The sequence below is a fragment of the Crotalus tigris genome, unplaced genomic scaffold, assembly GCF_016545835.1.
Source record: "Crotalus tigris isolate CLP2741 ecotype Arizona unplaced genomic scaffold, ASM1654583v1 scf7180000019504.1669754, whole genome shotgun sequence".
NCBI classification, from domain to species: domain Eukaryota; kingdom Metazoa; phylum Chordata; class Lepidosauria; order Squamata; family Viperidae; genus Crotalus; species Crotalus tigris.
Genome location: NW_024097569.1, coordinates 39360 through 64419, shown reverse-complemented (window position 1 = coordinate 64419; position 25060 = coordinate 39360). Strand labels below are relative to the sequence as shown.

General features: G+C 41.2%; 1 protein-coding gene and 1 long non-coding RNA gene across 3 annotated transcripts; one reads left to right on the top strand and one right to left on the bottom strand.

Moving 5' to 3' along the window:
• Positions 1-591: 591 nt before the first annotated feature.
• Positions 592-21826, top strand: LOC120316870 (protein argonaute-4). Of its 2 annotated transcripts, none has more exons than XM_039362988.1 (18): positions 592-1083; positions 6302-6467; positions 6714-6834; positions 7629-7810; positions 9378-9514; positions 9608-9742; positions 10934-11021; positions 12016-12163; positions 12242-12361; positions 12725-12853; positions 13070-13203; positions 14079-14263; positions 14895-15054; positions 15984-16299; positions 16931-17065; positions 17930-18031; positions 18591-18790; positions 19763-21826. In XM_039362988.1, exons 1-18 carry the CDS (start codon positions 1065-1067, stop codon positions 19869-19871), a joined length of 2586 nt encoding a protein of 861 aa, XP_039218922.1. In that variant the 5' UTR covers positions 592-1064; the 3' UTR covers positions 19872-21826. The 2 variants fall into 2 exon arrangements, with proteins under 2 accessions (XP_039218922.1, XP_039218921.1); XM_039362987.1 differs by having other exon boundaries at positions 592-1098.
• LOC120316871 lies at positions 20786-24554 on the bottom strand. The gene is made up of 2 exons (XR_005559079.1): positions 22552-24554; positions 20786-22412 (listed from the first exon to the last, which is right to left on the bottom strand). It is a non-coding gene; the product is annotated as an uncharacterized LOC120316871 (long non-coding RNA).
• Between the last annotated feature and the right edge of the window lie 506 nt (positions 24555-25060).

The window sequence follows — 25060 nt, the reverse complement described above, 5'->3', positions numbered from 1 at the left end:
AGGGAATTCTGGGAACCAAAACCCACCCATCTTAACATTGCCATGGTTAGGAAACACTGGCCTAAGTGAGGGGGTAGGCAACCTGGGCTCTTTTATGACTCGTGGACTTCAACTCCCAGAATTCCGGAGCCTGGCCTAAGTCCATCCAGTTTTCAGTTTAGTCTACCGGGCTGGGTGATCCCTTCGCGGGGCCGCCGGTTTTTCTGCTCGGGAGAGGCCATCGCTTCTGTTGAGGGGGGGAAAATAAAACAAGGCAGCGCGAGGCGTCCATGGGGAAGCGCGCGCACCCCTGCACACCACCATTCCCCCCCCCGCGGCCGAGATGGACGAATCGGCCGGCGCGTCCCTGAGGCGCGCACCCGCGGCCTCTCGCCTGCCTCTCCTTTTCCTCGTCATGAGGAGACCGAAGAGGGCTGAGAAGGAGGAGGAGGAGGAGAAAGGGGCGGGGCTGACGCGCGCCCGAGGTGACAGCCACTACGAGCTTGCCTTGCGTCCGAGCGCGCGCGCGCGCTGGTGCAGGGGGAGGAATGGGGGGGGGTGGTGTTGCGAGGTTAAGTAGGCGCAGGCGCGCGCAGGCGCAGCTGCAGGGGGCCGAGCTCGAGGCAGCTGTGGCGGGGTCCACCGCGCTGAGGCGACGCGCATTGGGAGTTCGGCTCCGGCTCGGCCGCCTTTTCAGCCCCGCGCCGGTCTGGTCCTCGCTCGCTCGCTCCCGGGGCGGAGGCGCGCGCATGCGGGCGAGCGTGTGAGGCGGACGGAGGAGGAGGAAGAGGAACAGCCGCCGCCGCCTCAGCAGCAGCAGCATCAGCAATCGCCGCCGACGGTCCTGTTGGGATCGAGCGACGGAGCGCGGCCGGCCGGGCGGGCTGGTTCCGCCGCGGCCGCGAGTTGTTTGTGACGCCGGGACGCTCCTCTCCGGCCCCGGTTCCCTCACTGCCGACCCTCCCCCCGAAGCCAATATTCCCGAAATCAAGAGATACGCGGCGGCGGCTGGAGCCGCGGGGCCCGTGGCGGCGGCGGCGGCGGCGGCCGGGGGGGACCGCGGCGAGGCCACCGCCGCCGCCGCCATGGAGGCGCTGGGACCAGGTGAGAGGCCTGCAGGTGTGTGGGGGGGGGCGGGGCGGGCTTCTCGGGGGGTGGAGCGGCGAGGGGCCGGGGAGGGGGCTCCCAAGATGGCCCCTTTTCTCTGCCTTTTCTTTGGGGTGGGGCTCGGGCTTCCTTCCCGTTGAGCCCTGGAGGAAGAAAGGCGCGTTTCCCTCCCCTCCTCCCCTCCGGGGGAAAGGAGAAGGAAAACCCGAAAGCGGGTGCCCGTTGGCCCTGCTCTCCCCGAGGCCATGTGGCCCTCCCTACAAAGGAGCTGCCGTCGGTGGCTGCCTTCCGTGCAGCTGAACACGGGCCACTGTTTGTAAACACGCAGCACGTGATGTCTTTGGGAGCTGCTTAAAATCCTGCTTGCGTCCTTGGAAGTTGGAGCAGCCCTTTCCCCAGCCTGCTGCCCTTTAAAAACTTGAATACCACAACACCTATCATTTGTGGTCCAGGCTGACGAGAGCCCCGTAATTTAGTCTATCCAGAGTGGGTGTTGTGGTGATTTCCAATGACTCTTCACCGCCATGTGAATGTAGTGGACAAAGGAAACGTTTGTTCACTTATCTGGTTACTTCGCTGGCTTGATTGAAACCTGGTTTTAAAAAACACAGTTGCCTGGGTTTGCACAAGAGGCTAAACTGTAAGTCACGACGTTTTATGGACCTGCTTGCTAAGCCCAAGGCAGACAAACCACTTAATAGCCTAGGATGATGTGCGAACTGGGTCTCTGGCTGGAGGGAGGGGGGGAAATAGCACAGTGCTATGACCTAACTTTTGTAGAAACAGGTTGCCTTGTGCTTTAGTGATTTTCTAATTGCTTTTTGTTACCTTTAGGAATTTTTAATGGAAGCCAAGAAAAAAGGAACATGTTTTGAGAATGTAGAGGCTTAGTTTATTTTGTTCGGTTATTTATGCTTTAACTTTTGGCCCTATTTTCCAAGAGATACTATTTCAAGTAGTATTGAAGCGGATATCATATCTTTGGTTATGCCTGTATTGCAATACTTATTAAAAGTCAACTAAAAAGGAAAAGTGACCACAAATTCCAGGAAATGCTGATTTGTGGTTACAATAAGAAGCTGCAGAAGTTTATGGTAAGAGTGCAGTAGTTTTTAGATGTAACTTATTGTGACTCTAAGGTTAGGTACAATAAGTGCAAATATATGTGTGTAGAATCAATTACATTGGTGGTGATACTTGTGTACAACATGCTAATCATTAAATATAACAAATCACACTGGCTTGTGCCCATTTCGTTTGGCTTTTAGCCATTGTTATTTTGTAGCATGTCACAAGCAGATTCTGAGTTTTAATGTCTAGAGTTATCATCTCATTCTGAGATGATTTTGCTTGAATAAATGCTCAGGTTCTGACCTTAATATCTGTAATTTTTATAAAGGATCATTGAGACTAAGTTATAAATTTTTGTTTCTTGCTCCTGGTCAGAGCAGGAATTAGAGCTTCTGTGGTAACTAGAGAACATTTGGAGATAACCTTTTTATAGCTGATTCTTTTTCTTCTTTTCATTCTCATCCCATCTCCCTTGAAACTCTTGAAGCTCCCACATGATCATTCTACTAACTAATGTGTTTGAGATCTAAATCTTGAGCAAAGACTAGAGGGTGTGGCTCTGGCAGTGAAAGGTAGGGAGTGGTGGTCTATGTGTGTTTCTCATTTGGGAGTGCCAAGGTTTGTTAAGGAAGAAAGAGAGCAGCTGCAGAAGCCCTTCTGGTCTTGTGCCAGACTTCGTAACCTAGCTAGGGTTCTGTAACTCTTCCAACTCTTCCTTTTAAATGCCAGGTAGATTTCTGGTTATTATTCTCGGTTCGATCTTTTTAGAAATGTGATAGATGACGTGAAAATGTATTTGATACGTTTGGAATAATACCCAGCCATTTGGGAGCTGTTTCCTATTACTACATCACTGATGACAGTGGTATTTTTGACCAGTCCCAAAAAACCTAAGCAGAATCAAACCTGGTTGGTATTTAGTTGAGGGGATTGCCAAGAAAATTGGGAGTTGTAGAGTGGGAAATTCTTTAAAAAAAAAAACAACTCCCAAGAAGACAGTGAAAAACTGCTTTCTTATTATGAAATCATGAAGCATCCATGTAGACCAGACATGTCAAACTCGCGACGTCACGTGATGTGCAACGTATCAGAGCTTTTTCGCCATTGCCGGCGATGGGGTGGGCATGGTTTCCCGATGACGCATCTGTCCCGCGGGCCGGCAGTTTGACACCCCTGATGTAGACCCTAGCTTGATTTGAAGATGACTTTATTTACAGGAATAAATAGCAATACACTTGCCTTTACCTTTTTCCAAGAAATAGTTTTCCTTAAGTATTACAGTATATTTATATTTTGAATTGAAATTATCCCTAGTGCTAATCGTCTCCCTAGCTAATAGTAGAAATAGTTTTGATTGTGATATTTCTGGAAAATTTCACTGTTTATGTCAAAGCTTCTCAATAGACACGACAATTACTTTTGCAGTGAATGGCAAGAGTATATGCTGTCAGCATGGTCTTCCAAAGCATCAAGGTCATGCACTGCCCAGCTAAAGCAAGCAGGTTTTTATATCAGGCAGCAGTAATAAGATAAGATAAGATAAGATAAGATAAGATAAGATAAGATAAGATAACCTTTATTGTCATTTTTATACTGTGGGCACGATGGCACACATCAAAAATGAAATTTGGTTGCCCGCTCTCAAAGTGAAACACATACATGACACATATCTAAACATACTATGAACAACATATGTATAGACCCACATCCCTACATATACGTAGTAAATAAATATTAAATATTGTCCATCTTGATTCTTGAATATATAATGGAAGGAGGAAGCTTGAGAGTTCGCAAGGTTAATGCTGTAGGGCAGTGGTTCTCAACCTGTGGGTCGGGACCCCATTTGGGGTCGAACGACCATTTCACGGGGGTCACCAAACAAGGCTGTCCTCCATTTTTTCCCCCTTTTCTTTGGCCACGCCCTTGGCACCCGGTGATATATAAGTGGTTGGGGGTCACCAAAACATGGGGAACTGTATTATGGGGTCGCGGCATTAGAAAGGTTGAGAACCACTGCTGTAGGGAATGAAACTCTCGCTGAATCTGGATGTTCTGCTTCGGATACTACGAAGCCTCCTCCCAGGAGATTAGTGGCAAAGGCATCGTTTTGTACTGTGTAGGAAGGAGTAATGGTAAATGGCTCCTGTATTTTACCAAGAAAACATAGAATACTTTAAAGCGATTTAGTTGTAAATACTATTTTAGTACTTTTGGACACAAATATTGCAGCGCATCAGCTGCAGCCCCCACATGGGTTTTATTGCAAATGTATTAAATATGTTTGAATTTGAAGAGGTTTCTGATAAGGTTTGTTTGACAGATTCAGAACTCACTGAGCAGCAAGAAAAATTACTACATATAACAGACATATTTTTTTTATAAGGAAACAAAGGGAACAATCACTTATTCAGCAACTGTTTAAACTTACGATAGTGCTGACCTGAACAAAATGATACTTTTGACAGGTTCCTCAGAGTTCTGGCCATCAGAGCATCCCCATGATCATGTGATCACAAGCCAGGGATTCAGTGACCAGCTCACAATCATGATGTTGCAGTGTCCTGCAATCACATCATCACAATTTTCAACTGTCACTGCCAGCTTCCAACAAGCAAAGTCAATAGGAACATCAGCGGGAGATCACAGTGATCCTACGATGTTCCAGTATTCACTTAATGACAGCAACTGGAAATGCTGTCGTTAATCTGAATCCAAAAGGTCGTGCTTTATGTGATGGAAATTTCAGTCCTAATAGCCATCGTTAACTAAGGACTACCTGTATTTGACAAAATTTGTTCCAGGAATGGCACCTCTATTGTGACAATCGTTACAGAATATGGATGCCAATATATTAAGATACATATTAAGAATGGAAAGAGTTGATAAGTGTACCTGTATGAAAATATTATGATTTGACAAAACCTGTAGCAATATGAGTGGATACTAGAGCATCTGGTTTAGGTGTGGTATTGCTACAAGAAAGATTTTGTGCGACACGTGCATTTAAAGCGAGGAATACAACTTAGCAAAATTAGCAATTACTGGTTACTAATCTTGGAAAAATATAAATTAGGAGTAGTTTAAAGCAGCGGTCTCCAACCTTTCTGGCTTTGTGGACTAGCATGGGGGGATCTTTTTAAATGCATTATTTTGGTTTTATATAATTATTGTGAATTGCCCAGAGTTGTGGTTCTAATATGGGTGGATGTGCAAATCTTTTAAATAAATTTTGCAATTGTAAGTCTCTTCAACACAAGGAATCTTTGCAGAGATCGTAACAGACAATAGATCTCAATTTAATTTTTAAGAAGAGATTGGACAACCATTTGTCTGGAATGGTATAGGGTTTCCTGCCTAAGCCGAGGCCGATTCAATTCCATTCCATTCCATTCCGATTTAATGGAATTCAGACTGTTTGCCAAAGATTAGGATTTTGTGCATTCTATTTCCGGTCTCTATCAAATAGGATGGTAGAAAGGACTATAGAGATTGTGAAGAGAATGTTAGAAAAATCAAAGCTGGGCAGTTCTGAATTTTATTCGGATATTGTAGCTTAAAGTGACAACCATTAAACTTAGATCTATGCAGATATTGAAGGTACAGTTTATTAAAGAAGGTGAAGGGCTTAAGGAAACACCAAAGATCTTATGCTATTTCAGCTGAGATGCAGAAGGAAAAAGAAACAACTGAAGATACCATTGCAGAAAAAACAACAATAGAGTTTCAAAAAAATATATAGCTACTAATGATATCAAAGGGTAATGTTCAGTAACCAGTGTGGTATGGGAATTTTTTTTATCTTGGGGAATAAAGATGGGAGATGCTAGGAATAAGTAATCTCTATTATTTGTGAGTAGAATATAATGAGTCAACAAAAGGAGCTAGCTGTATGTATATCAATAGCTGTCTTGTAATCTGTAAGCTATCAGTCAACTTCATCTGTATATTAGGTTTATCTGTCTTAATATTTTCTATGTTGTAACCAACCTAATAGGATGTATTGAAGCTTCTTGCTGGGTATGTAAATGCAAGCTACTTCGAAACGGGATATGACCTAAATCTGATTTAGAATTGTTCAAATGTTTGGAACACTACAATTTTAGTATAGGCTCACTTATCAAACATGCTTCCATTTTTCCAGGGCCACCAGCCACTCTTTTCCAGCCACCGCGTCGGCCTGGCCTGGGAACAGTTGGAAAACCAATTCGCCTCTTAGCCAATCATTTCCAAGTACAGATTCCTAAAATTGACGTTTATCATTATGACGTGGATATCAAACCAGAAAAACGTCCCCGGAGAGTGAATAGGTAAGATGACTTTTATAGTTTCAAGTCTTAATTTTAATGGTTCTCTGACTGCTGACAATTGGCAAGTTCTAAATAAAATAATACATTGGGCATACGTGGAACATTCCTCAGCAACAGAACTAATGACAACCTCATAAGGTAGAGACCTTTTGTATTTGAACTAATTCATATTTTGAAAATCAAACCGAGAACCTTAAGCTCTTATACCGTTAAATTGTTTTCATTTCAATTTATGCCACTTTCCAGGGAAGTAGTGGACACTATGGTGAGACACTTCAAGATGCAAATATTTGGGGATCGACAGCCTGGCTACGATGGCAAAAGAAATATGTATACTGCGCATCCTCTGCCTATTGGAAGGGACAGGGTAAGTCATTTCAGTAATAGCTTTCAGAGTTTAACCTAGTGATTCAGTGCCATCTTTCCCAAGAATGTCCTACTTCATTCAAATAATGAAGCTATCAGAATAGAAGTTTTAGATTTGAAAAAGTCATCGCTAAGCTGCAATTCCCAGCTTTTGCAGAAAGCATACCCAATGCTAAGAGAAACTGAGAATTGTACATTTGCCACACCTGGAGGGTCAGTGATATCCTGACTTTGTTTTAAAGCAATGCCATGTAAAGAATAGCAATGTTGGGAAATGCCCAGCTGGGCAGAGAGAAGGACTTAAGTAGGGAATTAGCCTTGAATCATTGGTCAGCTTCAAGAGATCCATGTCTCCCCCAACTCCAGAGAACCTTATCTATCCGCTGTCTATAATAAAATAGCTAGCTTGAAATATGCATGTGTGGAACTGGTTGCTTGTACCTGACAAACAAGGATAAACAAGGATCCTTCGTATTGCTTTGAACCTATTAAATAGCATTCAGTATTTTTTTCTTTTTCATGCCCGAATTGCAGTGTCCTATATTGAATGAAGCATATGGACTTGTTTTAAAGTGCATGAGAACTTCTTTGAACTATAGCTTATTTTTATTCTAGGGAGGAATGATCTGGGACTTTGGTGGGTATCTGCTGTAGCCAAATAATAATGAGATTAAACTGAATTCAGTCCAGGATCAGTGGAAAATAAGTTGAGCTCATGAAGAGTTTCAATTTCAACAGATGATCTGTACAGTTAAGAAAGATCTGCACAGTTAATCCCCACTGTTGTGTCTTCAGGTGGATATGGAGGTCACACTCCCTGGCGAAGGGAAGGACCAGACCTTTAAAGTGTCAGTTCAGTGGGTGTCTGTAGTCAGCCTTCAGTTGCTCCTGGAAGCTTTGGCAGGGCATCTGAACGAAGTCCCAGAAGACTCTGTGCAGGCACTAGACGTTATCACACGGCATCTTCCCTCTATGAGGTGAGTATTTTTCATTCATTTTTCTTGGGCTGTAGTTTTCTTAGCAGATGCTGGTTGAATCTTTTGTGCATGTTGTGGCCCATTGTAACTCTTGTGGTATTCCTCCCTTCCGAACTGAAGTGTAATCGCAAGGAATATACATTTTTTCTAAGGGATACATTTGTTTTCTGCTCTCATTAAATGTTTCTGTTTTTCTCGTCTATTTTTCACTTGGAATATAGAAAAGGTATGGAACAGCAGTCACTTTTTAAAATAACATTTGAATAAAGGGTCAGATTAACTTTCTAAATACAGTTTAAATAAATTGTAACTATGTCTCTTTTCAACGACAGTTTAGAGTATTCTAACTCTTGCAGCAAGCAAGACAATTTATATTTTACAAACTAACTTTTTTGTTTCGTGCCTTCAAATCAGTGTTGACTCCTGGTGACTGTGTCCCTTCAGTTTTCTTGGCAAGATTTCAGAAATGATTTGCCTTTGCTTTCTTCCTAGCACAGAGAATGATTGGCCCAAGGCTACTGATGCTTGCCTTCCATGGCAATGAATATATATTCCAAAATTTGTTGAAAGATTTCCTTAGTCTCCTTAGTCTTCCTTAGTGACTTTTGCTTAGATTATTTTACACACACCAGAAATCCTTCTCTATCTCTGAAGTTTTAAACTGAAAGGTGGTATTTTACATTACATTACCATTTTCTGAATGACAGTTCTAATATCCATTCGATATTATATGTGCTTTAACTTAAACTGATGATGAAGAAGATGAAGATGATGAAGAATATCATCTTGCCAAAAGTGCTGTGATGGAAAATCCTGATCCAGAACAAATTGTTCTAAAAATGATCCAACCCTGAAATGGACTGTTCCGTGATGGAAATATTTGCTAGAACATTTTGTGCCTCCATAGTACTGAAATAACACTCTAATGGGTAAAACTAGAGTCTGAATAGAGGCAGGAAAATGCAGTTAATCCTGACCACCTTCTTTGCTAGTGATAGTTACTTTATCAATAGGCATTCACAATGATCTTAGTTTCTGAATTTATATAACCAAAACATCTACACAGAAAACTTAGTAAAAGTGGAATAACGTACAGAGGTTTAAGTAACAAAACGAGTGGAGAAAAATGAAATTTATGATATGTAGGCAGAAACTATTAGCCCTGAATAATCTTAATGGGTGCACTATACAACTGTTCGTTGGCAGGGGAGAAAAACAGGCTAAGTGAAATGGAGTGAAGAAGCCAACTATTGGGCATATATTATCTCATAGTATTTTGTTATCGTCTGCTGGTATGATACGTAGCTCCGTAGCGCTCCACCATCGCGTTCATGTGTTCTGCTGCTCCATTGGTGCTAGGGTGATACGCCAAACTGAGACCCTGAGACGACCCGATGTACCGGATAAACTCCCACCAGAATCGAGCCGTGAATTGCACTTCCTGCCGCTTGTCTGATTTTTAATATTTGTAATATTTTGTACAGAATACCTCGAATACTCCTAATTTGTAACTTCTTGTAAATTTGTAAATTCAGAGAAATCTAAATAGATTCTCCCATTCCCCCAGGTACACTCCAGTGGGGCGTTCCTTCTTCTCTCCCCCGGAAGGATACTATCACCCCCTGGGAGGAGGCCGAGAGGTCTGGTTTGGCTTCCATCAGTCTGTCAGGCCGGCCATGTGGAACATGATGCTCAATATAGATGGTATGGAAGAAATCTGTTTGCTTAAATTATCCTAAATCTCTCCTACGACTCTTTTCTCAGTATTCCACCTCCTCTGTTCTTTTTTCTTTTCAGTATCGGCAACTGCTTTCTACCGTGCTCAGCCTATTATTGAATTCATGTGCGAGGTCCTGGATATTCAAAACATCAATGAACAAACGAAACCCCTTACGGATTCCCAGCGTGTTAAATTTACCAAAGAAATCAGAGGTGATACTTTAAGATCATAAGTTATCGTGTATGTCAAATTTGGGTAAACAAAACAACTTGATTTCTGAAAATTTTGCAGTAGGCTTCCACCCTTAGAAAATTATAAGTTGAGCTGGTTTTGGATGGTGTTCAGAGAGAGCATTTTTAGCAACTGCTAGAGTCCCTTCATCTCCCAATATCACACATTTAAAAATAAAAAAAGATAAGCTTGTGGTTGTACAGATGGATGTTTTGTCATTGTGTGGCTACCTCTCTGACATCCCCCATTTGTCTTTTAGAAAAGCAATATTTTGTTTTTCTTTGCTGCAGAAAATATGAGGGATGGCACTTATAGCTCAAAGCCAGCTCTGTATCTTTTAATTTGTTGGTTTCTAGCCTTGTCAATTTGTTCAATATTCAACAAAATAATTAACAATATTCAACAAAATAAAACAAAAATATTCAGTATTCAACAATAAAGTAAAAATTCAGAATATTGTTTTGTCCTTTATTAATGATCACAACCCACCTCTGCTCTGTATTTAACGGGCAAGTTGTTCAGACCTCACTACAATGTCAAAATCCGAATTAATTAATTAATTCTAAAGAGCCGAGGTGGCGCAGCAGTTAGAGTGCAGTACTGCAGGCCACTTTAGCTGACTGTGTTCAGCAGGTCAGCGGTTCAAATCTCACCGGCTCAAGGTTGACTCAGCCTTCCATCCTTCCGGGGTAGGTAAAATGAGGACCCAGATTGTTGGGGGCAATGTAAATATATATATACATTGCTTACTGGTGTACACCGCTTAGAGAGTGCTTGCACTTAAAGCGGTATATAAGTCTCATAAATAAATAAATAAATATTTCCCCCAAATTTCTGAGTACAGTATTATGACACATTTCTGCAGTATTTTCAGTGGACAGATTTCTTTTTTTTTATTTTATGTTATGAGATTCTTCCCCCCCCCTCCCATGAGCTTGAGGATGAATAGATTTTGGAAGGAACTGTTTAATTTGGGTTGATTTTTATTGTATCCACTCTGAGAATTTTAATTTGAACAATCCAGATACAGTGGATTTGCAACACCTAAATAGAAAACAAATGTAGTCATGGAGAGCCCAGTAGTTTGATTTGATCTTTGATCCTTCTCAATGCATCATATTGGCTTTTGATTATTTGCATATGTGTGTCTTTGTGTTTCACTGGATTTATAGGTTTAAAAGTGGAGGTTACTCATTGCGGTCAGATGAAAAGAAAATACAGAGTTTGCAATGTTACTAGACGACCTGCAAGCCATCAAACGTATGTATGCCCAAGCCTTTTTTTATTTTAAATGATCTTGAAAAGTGTTTGTTCTGTTTCTACTATGGAAAAGTATTTTATAAACTGAAGGTCTCACACAACTAAATATTTCGTAAGCTACATATTTCAGAATTCTACAAAAATAACAAACTCTCACGCCATTCAGAATAGGGCCCAAAGAGTGACTTGTGCTTTGGCAGTGTGTCAGTGAAGATTCTCAGACATCCAGGTAGAGTTGTCTGGAAGTTGAGTCCTGGCAACTGGACTTCTGTTCTTACTAGCTTGAAACATTTCACTGCTTATCCAAGCAGGCAGACTGAGAAAACTACTTGGATAAGCAGCGAAACATTTCAGACCAAAAAGAAAAGAAGTCCAGTTGCCAGGACTCAACTTCCAGGTGAGTTCTGTTTTCTGTTTGTGTCACTTTGTGATGGAAATTCAGTTCCAATTACCATTGTTAAGGGACGACTCCCTGTATTTCCATAATTAATGTACAACGATGGAGAAAACTTGATATCTGGCAGCCATGCACGCTTCTTCATATGAGAGAAGCTACATATAAGCCTCCTGATATCGCCCCACAGGCATTTAGCAAAGATATGGGACTACGTAGTCCTTCATCTTACATGCGTATTTTGACTATAGCCTCTTTTAATTTTAATTTTCTGTTTGACCAACATTATGCTTTTTTTTCTCACGCTGTCCCTATGAATTGAAATTCTATATCTGATTTTTAAAATTAGGATGCTAAGATCCCTTTGCTGGGGCCTGATAACATATATTTGGAGTACTCCCCTCCCAGTCGTACTACCGATGCATCTCTGATTATTTTCAGTTTTTATTAATTTCAGCAATATGAGTGTCGGGAGAATCATTTTGTTGGTGTGTTTGTTAAATAGTTGAGAATCCAAAATAGTTGTTCATGTTCTGATATCATAGGCAAACCTCTTTCTTGTGAAATGAATATATATTTAATTTATATTTCTGCTTATAGGTTCCCTCTGCAGTTGGAAAATGGGCAAGCTATGGAGTGTACAGTAGCTCAGTATTTTAAGCAGAAGTACAGTCTACAACTGAAGTACCCACATCTTCCATGCCTCCAAGTAGGGCAAGAGCAGAAACACACATATCTACCCCTTGAGGTAAACACCTAGGTGGTTCTATTCCTCAGTTCGGTTCTGCTGCATGGGCTTGTTCACCCTGTATCTTTTTCATTCTAGGTGTGTAACATAGTTGCAGGACAGCGTTGTATTAAGAAGCTGACAGACAATCAGACATCAACTATGATCAAAGCAACAGCACGATCTGCACCTGACAGGCAGGAGGAAATTAGCAGACTGGTGAGTAACTGCTTTAATATCATAAAAATAAGATGGAGTAAAATGGGGGCTGGAAGATGCTTATCACTATAAGATCTTTCCTTGCATGTACTTTGCAAACCTTTTTCCTGGGACCCAAGGTTTATGAGGTTACGACAACACCCAGAATGTGGTATAGCCAAGTCATAGAAGATGGGATAATAAACTCCATCCCATCATCCTTTTGGAACAGTCCACATAATTCACAGATAACTACAATGAAAAATAGCAGCAACTAAGGAACAAAGGCACACAGTGGGCTGCCGATTGAGCTACACTTACTCATATGAAATATTCACAAGAGCTGTTGTGTCTATATTTAAGAAATGTTCTCTGAATCTCCAGGTCAAGAGTAACAGTATGGTTGGTGGACCTGATCCATATCTGAAGGAGTTTGGTATTGTTGTCCATAATGAAATGACAGAACTGACAGGCAGAGTATTACCTGCACCTATGCTGCAGTATGGAGGTAGGGTAAGTACTTCATCATGTTCACCCAATCTAGATTACACAACAGACCTCACATAGGGGCTAATGCATACTTTTAACCCTGTAGACTCTTTATTGGCAACTGATTAAAATTTGAGGCTGAAAATGTAATGGGTCATGGAAATGCAGTAAGAAGGGTTTGCCTGTGCATTAGTTTATATGCTTGTCAAAGAACAGCAGTTTGTGTTTGATTTTCCTTAGAACAAGACTGTTGCTACACCAAATCAGGGTGTCTGGGATATGAGAGGAAAACAGTTCTATGCTGGCATTGAAATTAAAGTGTGGGCTGTCGCCTGCTTTGCACCTCAGAAACAATGTCGGGAAGATTTGCTGAAGTAAGTAGTTCCTTTTTTTAGAAGCAGACTGTGTTGATTTGTTTAAAGTGACGTTTGGAAAGCTTTGAGTGGTGCACCTTTAAAAGAGGTTAAATATTGGTATCAACAAGGTGATGATACACAAAGCAACTACTTTTCTTCACTTTCTGCTTTCCCCAATCTGATATCCTCAAGACCTGGAATCTTTTTAATTAATTTATTTTTTATTGGATTATGTACATCCTGCCTTCATTATTTTTACAAATGACTCAAGGTGGTGAACATCCAACACACCTTTCTCCTCCTCTTTTTCCCACAACAACAACAACAGCAACAACTGTGAGGTGAGTTGGACTTCAAGAAGATCCAATATCATTTTTGTTATAAGGCCTAATGCAATGGAAAGTAATTAACAACATTTTAAATTGGGATTATCAATAGAACTTGCTTACTGTAATTAGAAATTTCAGAATGAGAGCCTAAAAAGTGCACACATACCTGGGAAATCACACTAAGATTGCTTTATCCAGTATGAATACTTACAGCCCAGAGTAATTGATTGTCCTCATTTTCTGATATCCAGAATTATATTAACTGTATTCAAGGAAGTTTAGTCTAACCCTGTGTAGTTGCAAACCTAGCAATTTTAAAATATATGGACTTCAGTTCCCAGAATTCCACAGTCGTGCTGGCTGAGAAATTGTGGGAGTTGAAGTCCACTCATCTTAAAGTTGCCAAGATTCAAAAATACTGACCTAATTTAATGATTGAGATATCTGTTTTCTAAAAATCAATCCAATTCTTTTATAGAAATCATTTCAGGTAGAATAAAAGGGATAACCTTCACAAAGCTAGGCTTGTGCCAGGACTATCTATGGCTTATTCTGTGTTTCTAGGAGTTTTACTGATCAGCTGCGCAAGATCTCTAAGGACGCAGGGATGCCAATCCAGGGCCAGCCATGCTTCTGCAAATATGCACAAGGGGCAGACAGCGTGGAGCCCATGTTCAAACATTTGAAATTGACTTATGTGGGGCTGCAGCTAATCGTAGTCATTCTTCCAGGAAAGACACCTGTCTACGGTAAGGAAAAGGCCATTTGACCAAATACATAATATAATTATTGTAATGAAAGAATGTGCAATTATATTTTGGTGCTTTTCTTTTGTAATAGCTCTTTAAAATAAAAAGGATATTTGACTGCCTAAGTCAGGGGTAGGCAGCCTCGGCTCTTTGATGACTCGTGGACTTCAACTCCCAGAATTCCTGAGCCAACATGACTCAGCTTGGAAACCTCTCCTTTTCCCCTCAGCATGGCTGGCTCAGGAATTCTGGGAGTTGAAGTTCACGAGTCATCAAAGAGCCAAGGTTGCCTATCCCTGGCCTAGGCCTAGGCCGCTTTCTAACTCGTGGACTTCAACTCCCAGAATTCCTGAGCCAGCATGGGGCAACTATGGCCCCTTCATGACTCGTGGACTTCAACTCCCAGAATTCCTGAGCCAGCATGGCTCAGCATGGAAACCTCTCCCTTTCCCCTCAGCATGGCTGGCTCAGGAATTCTGGGAGTTGAAGTTCACGAGTCATCAAAGAGCCAAGGTTGCCTGTCCTTGGCCTAAGTCATCAGTTCAAGACGCTAGAATGGGATGGGAGTAGGGATCGGATAGAGCATTTAAAAAATCTTCCGGGTTCTAAAAAGCCAACTTTTTCTTTGCAGCTGAAGTTAAACGAGTCGGGGATACTCTCCTGGGCATGGCCACCCAGTGTGTTCAGGTGAAAAATGTAGTGAAAACATCTCCTCAAACTCTGTCCAATCTTTGTCTGAAGATCAACGCAAAACTTGGTGGGATAAACAATGTCCTTGTACCACATCAAAGGTCAGCTTCACCCTTGGGCGTCCTTCATAAAAAGCACATGGCTGAGTTTTATTGAGAAGCAGAACCATGAAAACATTCAAAATGAAAATACTTGCACTGAGAATTTTGTCATTTACTTAATTTAAATTGTCCTAATTTTTCTTTAGCTGTAGAAATATAACTATAGAAATATAGCTATAGAAACGTATTATGCATTTAGAACTTGTCTCTAAATAGTTTTGTTTAGTTCACATGTTTACTTCTACTATAATATCTTGTACTAGATAGTTGTCCATGTACATTGGTCTCCACATTAGAAAGGGGGGGCTATATGGGAGTCCAGTGTAGGATTTCCATTTGTCCCTATAGTCCTTGAGATTTTATCTTTCTTTCTGTAATTATTATTTTATACTAACACATTCTTTAAATTTCTGGTTGACTGGGCTGACCTGAATTTTTAATTCAAGGGAGGGACAAACGGTCATTGAATTCTCCTTTTCACCCCAAAGCAAAGTGGGGATTAATTGAGGATTAACGTTAATTGTTTGATGCAACAGGGAGCCACATAGTGACATCAGGGTATATATATTGTTTGCCTTCTATATGTTAACTATTAAAGAGGTAGACTATTGAATTGTGTAATATAAAAATGAGCACTAAAGTTCTCAGCACTAAGGTACAGCTGAAAAATGTGTAGGAAAAAATAAAACTGACAATTAGAACAGCATAGAACAGTGTTTCTCAACCTTGACAATTTTAAGGCATGTGGACTTCAACTCCCAGAATTCCACAGCCAGCAACGCTGGCTGTGGAATTCTGGGAGTTGAAGTCCACATGCCTTAAAATTGTCAAGGTTGAGAAACACTGGCATAGAACATTTTTTTAAAACTTTTTTTTTTTTTTTTTTTTGCTGGTTCCTAATTAAAATGCCTTTCTTTTCAATGTCCCAGGCCCTCGGTATTCCAGCAACCCGTTATTTTTCTGGGAGCAGATGTCACTCACCCACCTGCTGGAGATGGGAAGAAACCTTCCATTGCTGCTGTAGTCGGAAGCATGGACGGGCACCCCAGCCGCTACTGCGCTACTGTGCGTGTGCAAACATCCCGCCAAGAGACATCCCAGGAACTGCTGTACAGTCAGGAAGTGATTCAGGACCTGACTAATATGGTGCGAGAACTGCTGATCCAGTTTTACAAGTCCACTCGCTTCAAGCCCACACGGATCATTTATTATAGAGGAGGAGTATCCGAAGGGCAAATGAAACAGGTATTGGTCTAGTACAGGAGCAGGCAACCTTGGCTCTTTCATGACTCATGGACTTCAACTCCCAGAATTCCTGAGCCAGCATGAGGGAAACTTTGGCCCCTTCATGACTTGTGGACTTCAACTCCCAGAATTCCTGAGCCAGCATGAGGGAGACTTTGGCCCCTTCATGACTTGTGGACTTCAACTCCCAGAATTCCTGAGCCAGCATGGCTCAGCTTGGAAACCTCTCCCTTTCCCCTCAGCATGGCTGGCTCAGGAACTCTGGGAGCTGAAGTCCACGAGACATAAAAGAGCCAAGATTGCCTACCGCTGCTTTATCCAAACCAGGTGAATGTTATATGTCAGTGTTGCATCCTGATCCTAAATTAAATTAATATCTAATCATTAACATATAGCACTACATACACAAGCAGTTTTCTGAATGTACTTGTCCAACTTTCTTCATGACAAGTTTGCAAAGTCATAATTTACTCCAAAAGTTATCACGAGCTTACTTGATATATTCAGCAACCAGAACTTGGCTTGGATTCCCACCTATTCTTACCTAATAATACAGTGGTTTCAGTGGGACTTTGGTAATCGCCTTGTGCAGCCCAGTTCAGCAGCTGATTTCAACTTTTAACACTTCTAGGTAGCTTGGCCTGAGCTGATTGCGATCCGGAAGGCCTGTATCAGTTTAGAAGAAGATTACCGACCAGGAATCACCTACATTGTCGTGCAGAAAAGGCATCACACGAGACTCTTTTGTGCAGACAAAACTGAACGGGTAGGTGACGGCAGAGGGAATGGAAAGCCACCCTGTTAAATTCTGTAGCTTTCAGGAGATGCCAAATGGCTTTTCTTAGAAAAGTGCCCTGGTGGGGCAAGGGCGGCACGAATGAATTTTTATATGGCTAGATGCTGATGGGAAATCCTTTGGTGGTGGTGGGGAATAACTTTACACATTTGGCATCGATAAAAAGTATAATAACTCATTGTTGATTCTAAATAGTCAGATATAACCCAGCTACAAGAAGCTAAAGTCTAGCTGAAAATTTTGAGGAGGCATATTGGTAGGCCTCCCTCAGCACTCTAATGATCCCTAGGAGAACGAAATGTGCGGGATCCAGGTAAGTCGGGTCCAGCTCGTTTCCTCCTGCTTATTATTATTGGACAACTTTCAGTTCAGCGTATTTCAAGTTTGACACTCTGCCTCAAGTTGCAAGAGCTGTTCCAACCGTAAGCTAAAATATTTCAAATTTAAATTTAAAAATATTTTGTGCCTTTCTTTCTGTCAAGCCACATGTGCTTCTCCTTGCGGCCCATTTCTTTCCCTAAATTCAAAATGGCTACTGTAGGGCAATTGCACTTGGATAATGTGAAAATTTGCTCTGTTGGATGTTGCTTTATGTTTATCTGAGCCTAGTTGCTTCAGGCAAAGCTGAAGAGTTTCCTCTTCAGAGGAAACTCTTCAGTTGCTCGTTAAGTCTTGATCCTTAATCTTTAGTAGCAGGCTGTAGTGGTAAGGTTCAAGTGTGCTACACAGATTGATTTGTTTACTGAGTCAGATAAAAATATAATGATGAATTCTGCTTGTTTTGTTGACATGGATGCTGTTCATTAAGCATTACAGCTGTGTTGTCTACAACAGGTGGGGAAAAGTGGAAATGTTCCAGCAGGTACTACTGTGGATAGCACCATCACCCACCCATCTGAATTTGACTTTTACCTCTGTAGCCATGCAGGAATCCAGGTAATCATAATATAGATGGCAGTTACTCTGTAACATTTCGTGGCTCATGCACGGGTGAAACCGGCTTTGTGTAAATGAAAGGTTAACCTCGATATTAAAATGTGCATAGAACAATATGGCCTTAAGCAGATGTAGTCTGGCCCTGAAAAGTCAATGAGGCATTCTATTCTGCATTAATGAACAGCCTTCACCCCCTAGGTCAGGGGTAGGCAACCTTGGCTCTTTTATGACTCGTGGATTTCAACTCCCAGAATTCCTGAGCCAGCATGGCTCAGCTTGGAAACCTCTGCCTTTCCCCTCAGCATGGCTGGCTCAGGAATTCTGGGAGTTGAAGTCCACGAGTCATAAAAGAACCAAGGTTGCCTACCCCTGCCCTAGGTTGAAGAAGCTGTTCTTTTGTTCCTCTTGCACAGAAACTCTGTAACTTGGGAAAAAACAGAGGACTTTCCTGGAGAAGAAAAGAAGAGGCTTTGTTCTGAGACTGCTGCCTACCTCATGTGCGGTATGTCTGTCTTTACAGAATTTCAGTGGTGGATTGACTAGCTTTATCCTATTTCAGGGAACCAGCCGTCCTTCTCACTATCAAGTCTTGTGGGATGACAACTGTTTCACCGCGGATGAATTGCAGCTACTGACATACCAGCTGTGTCACACTTATGTTCGATGCACGCGGTCTGTCTCAATCCCTGCACCTGCATATTATGCTAGGCTAGTGGCATTCAGAGCACGATACCATCTTGTAGACAAAGACCACGACAGGTGAGCAAATGTTGGAGAAGAACCGTCAGGGTTTAGTATACTCTGAATCTAAGATTGCATTCTGGGTAAGTGGTAAATCATACGTAGGTCTGCCCTGCTGGATCTGATCTAAAGGCAAAGCTTGTAACAATCTGAATTTTAGAGGGAAGTTAAACATTTTTGGTGGCATTAGTTGCTGGTTGATGCACAGGCAGTATTTTGTTGAACAACTTGCAACATTCCTGCCTCTTAATTATGGATTCCATTTAATGTGGCAGTACGTTGGCTAGAAAAATTGGACAATGTATCTATCAACATAATCCACTATAAACAGACCCTGAAGTTGCAATAGCGAAGCCTGTTAGTTTTGCTAAGCCTTTATGCTGAACTAATGCAAACTTCTACTCTCCCAATGTTTTGGATATTTCAGAAGAAGCTGTAGTTTAGATATTAGATGCCTGCATCACATGTAAGAGGCAGGGTTCATTTTTAACCTGGTTTATACAGGTAGTCCTTGACTTAGGACCATAATGGAGTCTGCCCATCACGATCGCAAGTCGTGACAGTTGTAAATGGTCACTCATGTCACCAATTTTACAGCCGTTTTTGTGGCAGTCACTAAAGGATTGTTGTTTTTTTGCCAAAAAGGAAGGCAAATGCTTGTTTTCAGCAAAACTAGTAAAACATGACCATGGGATGCTATATATGGCGTAGTTGCCAAGTACCCCACATTCACGTGACTGAGGGCGGCCATCGGAACTTTGAATCTGGGTCATAAGTAGGCCCAAAATACTTCTGTTTTAACTTCAAACAGTCATCAGTCAGGGACTACCAGTATATTGTAACATGAATAGAAGCTATCTCTGCCCAGTACTTAGAAGTGGCTTTTCACACGGAAACAGTGGCAACCTGCAGAGGGTGGAGAGTGGTTGAGGAGCATAGCCTCTTTCTAGGTTGGGATCATGTGTTAAATCCTTCTAACTTCTTTTTCAGTGCTGAAGGCAGCCACGTGTCAGGACAGAGCAATGGCCGTGACCCTCAAGCACTAGCCAAGGCAGTGCAAATCCACCACGACACCCAGCACACTATGTATTTTGCCTGATAGGACTGCAGCCACGCGGCAGGAGTGGCCTAGTTGGTCAGGCCACCAACCATCCGTAGTCAGGGCTCGTTTTTAATGCAGGCTGCCCTCCACCAGCAGCCTGGGACAGTTGCACTGAATTGATTCCTGCAGCCAACATCTTGTGCAGGCACAATTGAGCCATTTTTATTTTATTCCCTTCCGTAAACAGAAATTTCATAAACGGTCTTTGCATTGAACTGAATTTTTACCTCAAAACGCAAAAGGCTGATCCTCTTAAAAAACAATTTTTTTAAAGGACTTGGCACGAAAGGTTTTTATTGAAATATTTTGCTAATCAGTTAATCAATTTACGTTACCTCTTCATCCCGTGTTAAGCTTGTCAAGAAGATTAATTCCTTCTGGGCTTTTGATATACGACTTAGTGAGACTCCAGATACAGCAAAACAGGATTCCACTGTTTTTTCTGTCTGGAGCCATATAGACTTGATCAATGAATTTTTGGTGTAAGACACCCTTCCACAAACATGAATTTTCAGAGGTATGGCTGTTCCTTTGGTTCTGTTTTTTAATTTTTCGCTTTGTCAAATTTTACTAGTTCCCTTTTTGTAAATCTCTGCAGTCTGGGCTGCAAAGCAATTGCACTATAACTGCGAATTCAGCTTGGTGGTACTTCTGTGAATGCGTAATGTTAGCAGAGAAAAACCCTCTTTGGCAGCTCTAATACAATTATAATTATTATGGTTACAACTGCCATCTTTTGATTCAAAATGCTGAACTGCTTCCCCTTCTAAAAATAGGTAACCAGGTTCTAAACAATTAGTTTTAGTATTTTTCAAACATCACAAAAAGTGCCCATTTTATGCTGCTATGTTTGACAAATTGAAGTCATTTTTAATACTCTTTTTCATAGAAGGTTTTAACTTTGGCAATAATTTTTTTTAAATAACCTGGCAGTAGCTTTTCTAGTCAGAATCCATTCTTGGGTAGATTGACTTATCTTTGCTGAAGAAAAAAAATTAATTACTAAAAATGGATCAGAAGAGGCTCCCTTCATGCTTTTTACAAATAATTATTTTTAACTGTTTTATAGTCACCATTGGTCTGTCTACCCCTTTTTATAAGCTTGGAAAGTGGGTGTTGTGTATCGGAAAAAGGCTTTGCCAATTTGTACAGTTGTGTATAGTGTGACAGTAGCAATCAAAGACTTTTACCAGCAATTTAAATCCTGTTTCCTTTGATGATTTAGGTTTTTTTGCATGTACAGCGACACTCAGTAGCATGTGTGAAGTGTGAAGTGTAATGTTGATCTTGAACCTTTTCTATTAGGATTCTTACTTTGCTCGATTCTCTTCCACTGAAAATGTGTTAATACCAAAATTAGGATGGGAGGGGGTTGTGCAGACAATAATAATGTTGTGTTGAGACTAGCTTGTGAGTGTTAGCACACAATGCTTTAAATTACTAGTTTTTGACTGAGTTGATACGGCCAGCACTGTGGAAGACTGGGATTTGGCCAATAATTGCACTCTGGTCTTTTAATGGAAGGGTGGTGTCACAGACTCATGTGACTTTGTGAGTTTTCAAATCCGGACTTACAAGTTGACAGTATGATAACGCCATTTAGATCAGGGGTGTCAAACTGCCGGCCCATGGGCCAAATGCATCATAGTGAAACCGTGCCCGCCCCATTGCCAGCAATGGCAAAAAAAAAAAAAGTCGCAATCCGTCGCGGCACGTCACGTGACATTGTGAGTTTGACATCCCTGATTTAGATTGTCCTTCAGTTGATTGAAATAGAGCTTCTAGTAACTTGGAAAGTACACATTTCCAAGAACATTATTCAGTTGTGTCAGTACACTGAAGTGAAGTCTTCAAAAAAAAAAAAAAAGTTTGATATGCTTCTTCCAGAGCTCTGTGTGTGTGTGTGTGTGTGTGTGTGTGTAGGAAAGGGCATATGCAGTGTTCGTCCCCATTCAGAAAAAGAAGTGAAACATCTTAGTTCTGACATCCAGAACTCAGATATTAGATTGCTTAAGGTTTTGTTTGTTTTTTTTCCTTGAGAATACCTCACTTGGATAATCAAGATCAGGACACAAAGGGAGGGAGAGTGGCCACTGCTTTAGTTTGTCTGCTGCTTTTCTTTTCTTTGAATGTTCAGGGAGAAAATGCAAGAATTTTAACTCCTGCTGACCCAAACCAACGGAGAGCTGAGGCACCTTGACAAGAGTTTAAGCACCTGTTTTAGTGTGTAGCATTTTTTTATTGCACTAGGTGAGGACACGGTTTGAGAGAAAGAGAGAGAGAGAGAGAGAGTAAGTAAAATGGATATCTACACCACCTGGGTACACCGGTAACTGCCCTGGCACCTAGTACAGGTGGAGAAAAGGGATATATGTGCCCACCTGTCTGCAGGTGAGATCTTCTTCCAAATCCCAGCCAGGCAACATTGAAAAAAAAAAGGCTTTCCAAAAAGTTTGTATACCTTCAGCAGCAAAGGCTGTTTTTTTGTTCCCACGTCCAGATCAAAATTGGGAAGTAGGGCTAGAGGAGGACTTAAACCTCTTATCCCAGGGGTCCTCAACCTTGACCACTTTAAGACTTGTGGACTTCAACTCCCAGAATTCCTCAGCCAGCTTTGCTGGCTGAGGAATTCTGGGAGTTGAAGTCCACAAGTCTTAAAGTGGCCAAGGTTGAGGACCCCTGTCTTATCCTATCATTTGCCACAAAAGCAGATTTGGGGAACGAGGCGGGATTCCCCCTCACCACCCAAATAATAACAAAAAAGCGCGATTGGATGAAAACGTGCGTTTTAAAGGACTGAGTTAATCTTAGTTGTCGTTGGCCCAGACTCTGAAAACAGGAAGCTTAACGGATCTGGGAAGAGTTTTCTGATGGGCTTGTTAGGAAATAAGGCTGAATAAGCTATGTTGGTTTGTTTTTGTTTTGGTTTTTTTTTGAAAATTTGTATATCATAGGAAAAAAAAGAAGGGTTTTGATCATATTGTTCTTGTGTACTACAGCCCACAACCCACAGTGGTCTTTTGAAGTCCTCTGTATTTCAGAATGATACCTAAGCAGGATTCTTTTTTTTTTACTGAATTATTATCAATGAATTTTATTATCCCAAAAATGTTGATGAGAAAACTTTCTTGCCAACTTTTGCACTTTCTTGGAATTTTTCATGATTTCCCCCCCCCCTTCCTTCTTGTCTCTGTTGAAAATTTTCCTGTGCAAAAAAAAAATAATAATGTTCAGTCATCTCTTAGTTGCTGAACAGTCCATTGATGTCATTTGGGTATGTTTCAGATGTGAAAAATTCTGTCAAAGCAGATAAAGGTCTTCAAACTAATAAAGGGGAAGGTCTTGTTGATCTTTGGGAGACCTTTTTGACTCATTGGGACTGCTGCTTCCCCCGGGGATGAACTGAATGGGTATGCATGTGTCAATCAATGGGAAGATGTGCATTTTCTAGCTCTAGTTCTTAAGGTTTTAGGGTTTAGTTTGGTTGGGGTTTTTTAATGTTGTTTCCTTTCAACCAGTCTTCTCCAACTGTGTCGACCTTTGGTTGTTTTGGGCTACAACTTCTAGAATTTCAACTTGGTTGGAGACTCTTGGTTTATATTAAGCCTGCTGGCTCCTTTTTTTTTTTTTTGCTGTTATATCATGGACGGTTTTCAAATGTAGCAAATTTGAACTGTGGGCTGGAGGGGAGTGGGCTAAATTGGGCTGTAGTTCTTGGTGTTTACAATCAAGTGTGGTTCCTTCTGTAAGTCTTCTGCCTTTTTATTTATTTTTTTTTTTTTGAGCACTTTCATTCCAAAGAGGCTCTAAAAAGGTTTTGCTCTGTAACAGAGAGTCTTGCTTCCTTCTGCGACTTTTTGGGCATTTGAAGAAGGGCATCGCAGGAGACTTCAAAATCAGATGCAGAAGATGTTCCGTGTTTCTAGGATCCAGGGAAGCCATTCCCCCCCCCCCTACAGCCCTAATATCAAGAGGAAAGGATCTGGTTCTTCTTACGACCGGCCACCCGACCTCCAATCAGTTCTTCCCGCTCCCGCCACGAAAACTACCTTTGTTGATAATGCTGTGGGTCCTTTTCCCGTTCTCGCTCATCAGCAAGGCGGTTCCTCTGTTTTCATTTTCGTAAAACAGAGTCCTGAGGGCATTGTATCAATAACTGCTTCAACTGCAAGGTTTTTTCCCCTTGTGCAAATTGAGGAAAGATCATAATGTGAGTATCACTGAAGGGTTTCTTTATACCTTGCTATGGACACTTTTGTGATATTTCTATGTCTAGAGCCTGGACTTCGTACGTAAAACTTGTTGGCCTACGTTCATTTTCGACGTCCAGTGTATTTTTTTTCTTCCTTCCTTTTTTTTTTTTGGTTCGTTCGTTTCTCTATTGTTAGACCTGTCATGTTATAAATTGTATTTTATTCAATTGGACTGGATGTATGTCTATAGCAATACGAGGTACTTTTTCTTTAAAAGAAACTCTGGGGTGGGCAGGTTAACAGTACTTCCCTCCCCCATTGCGATATGCTGGCTGTGTATAATTGCAATGTATTTTTTTTTTCTTTTCATTTTTTAGCCTGCAGGGATTTTGTGTTCATGTGTCCAAAAAAATAAAGGCATTTGTTGCCAAATGTTTTTTCTTCGGTGTGCAATAAAAAAAAAGCTTGTCTTTTATTTTTTATTCTGAAACCAGTGTGCTACTGATAAGATTCATGATAGAAACAAGTGGCATGAAAGTTGAATTTTAAATAATATTATTTGGATGCCTTCTGGCTGTAAAATAATGATTGAGAAGTTGTAATTTAGAATATTTAAGAACCAAGGGACATATTGGGTAAGAAGCAAAGAATGTTGCTAAATATAAAGTAAACATACTTATGGCAGAAACCTTGACTTTGATGGCATTTGAATCAATGGTAACCTAAAGAGATAATTTTTTGTTATGGCTAACCTCAGCTATGTGACCTTGGCAGTCAGAGTAAATTCTAAGCAGAATTTACTCAGAAAAGCAATTGCAATAACCAGCATACTAATCCCTTCTCTTAGTTCATGAAGCACATGTACACAATTTTAATTGTCCATATTCAACTGGAAAGTAAATTTATTTTGTATTGTATTTTACATTCGCATATTACATCTCTCCAGAGGAGAAAATTTACTTTAGGCAATATAGGGTTAAGAGAAACCTTAGA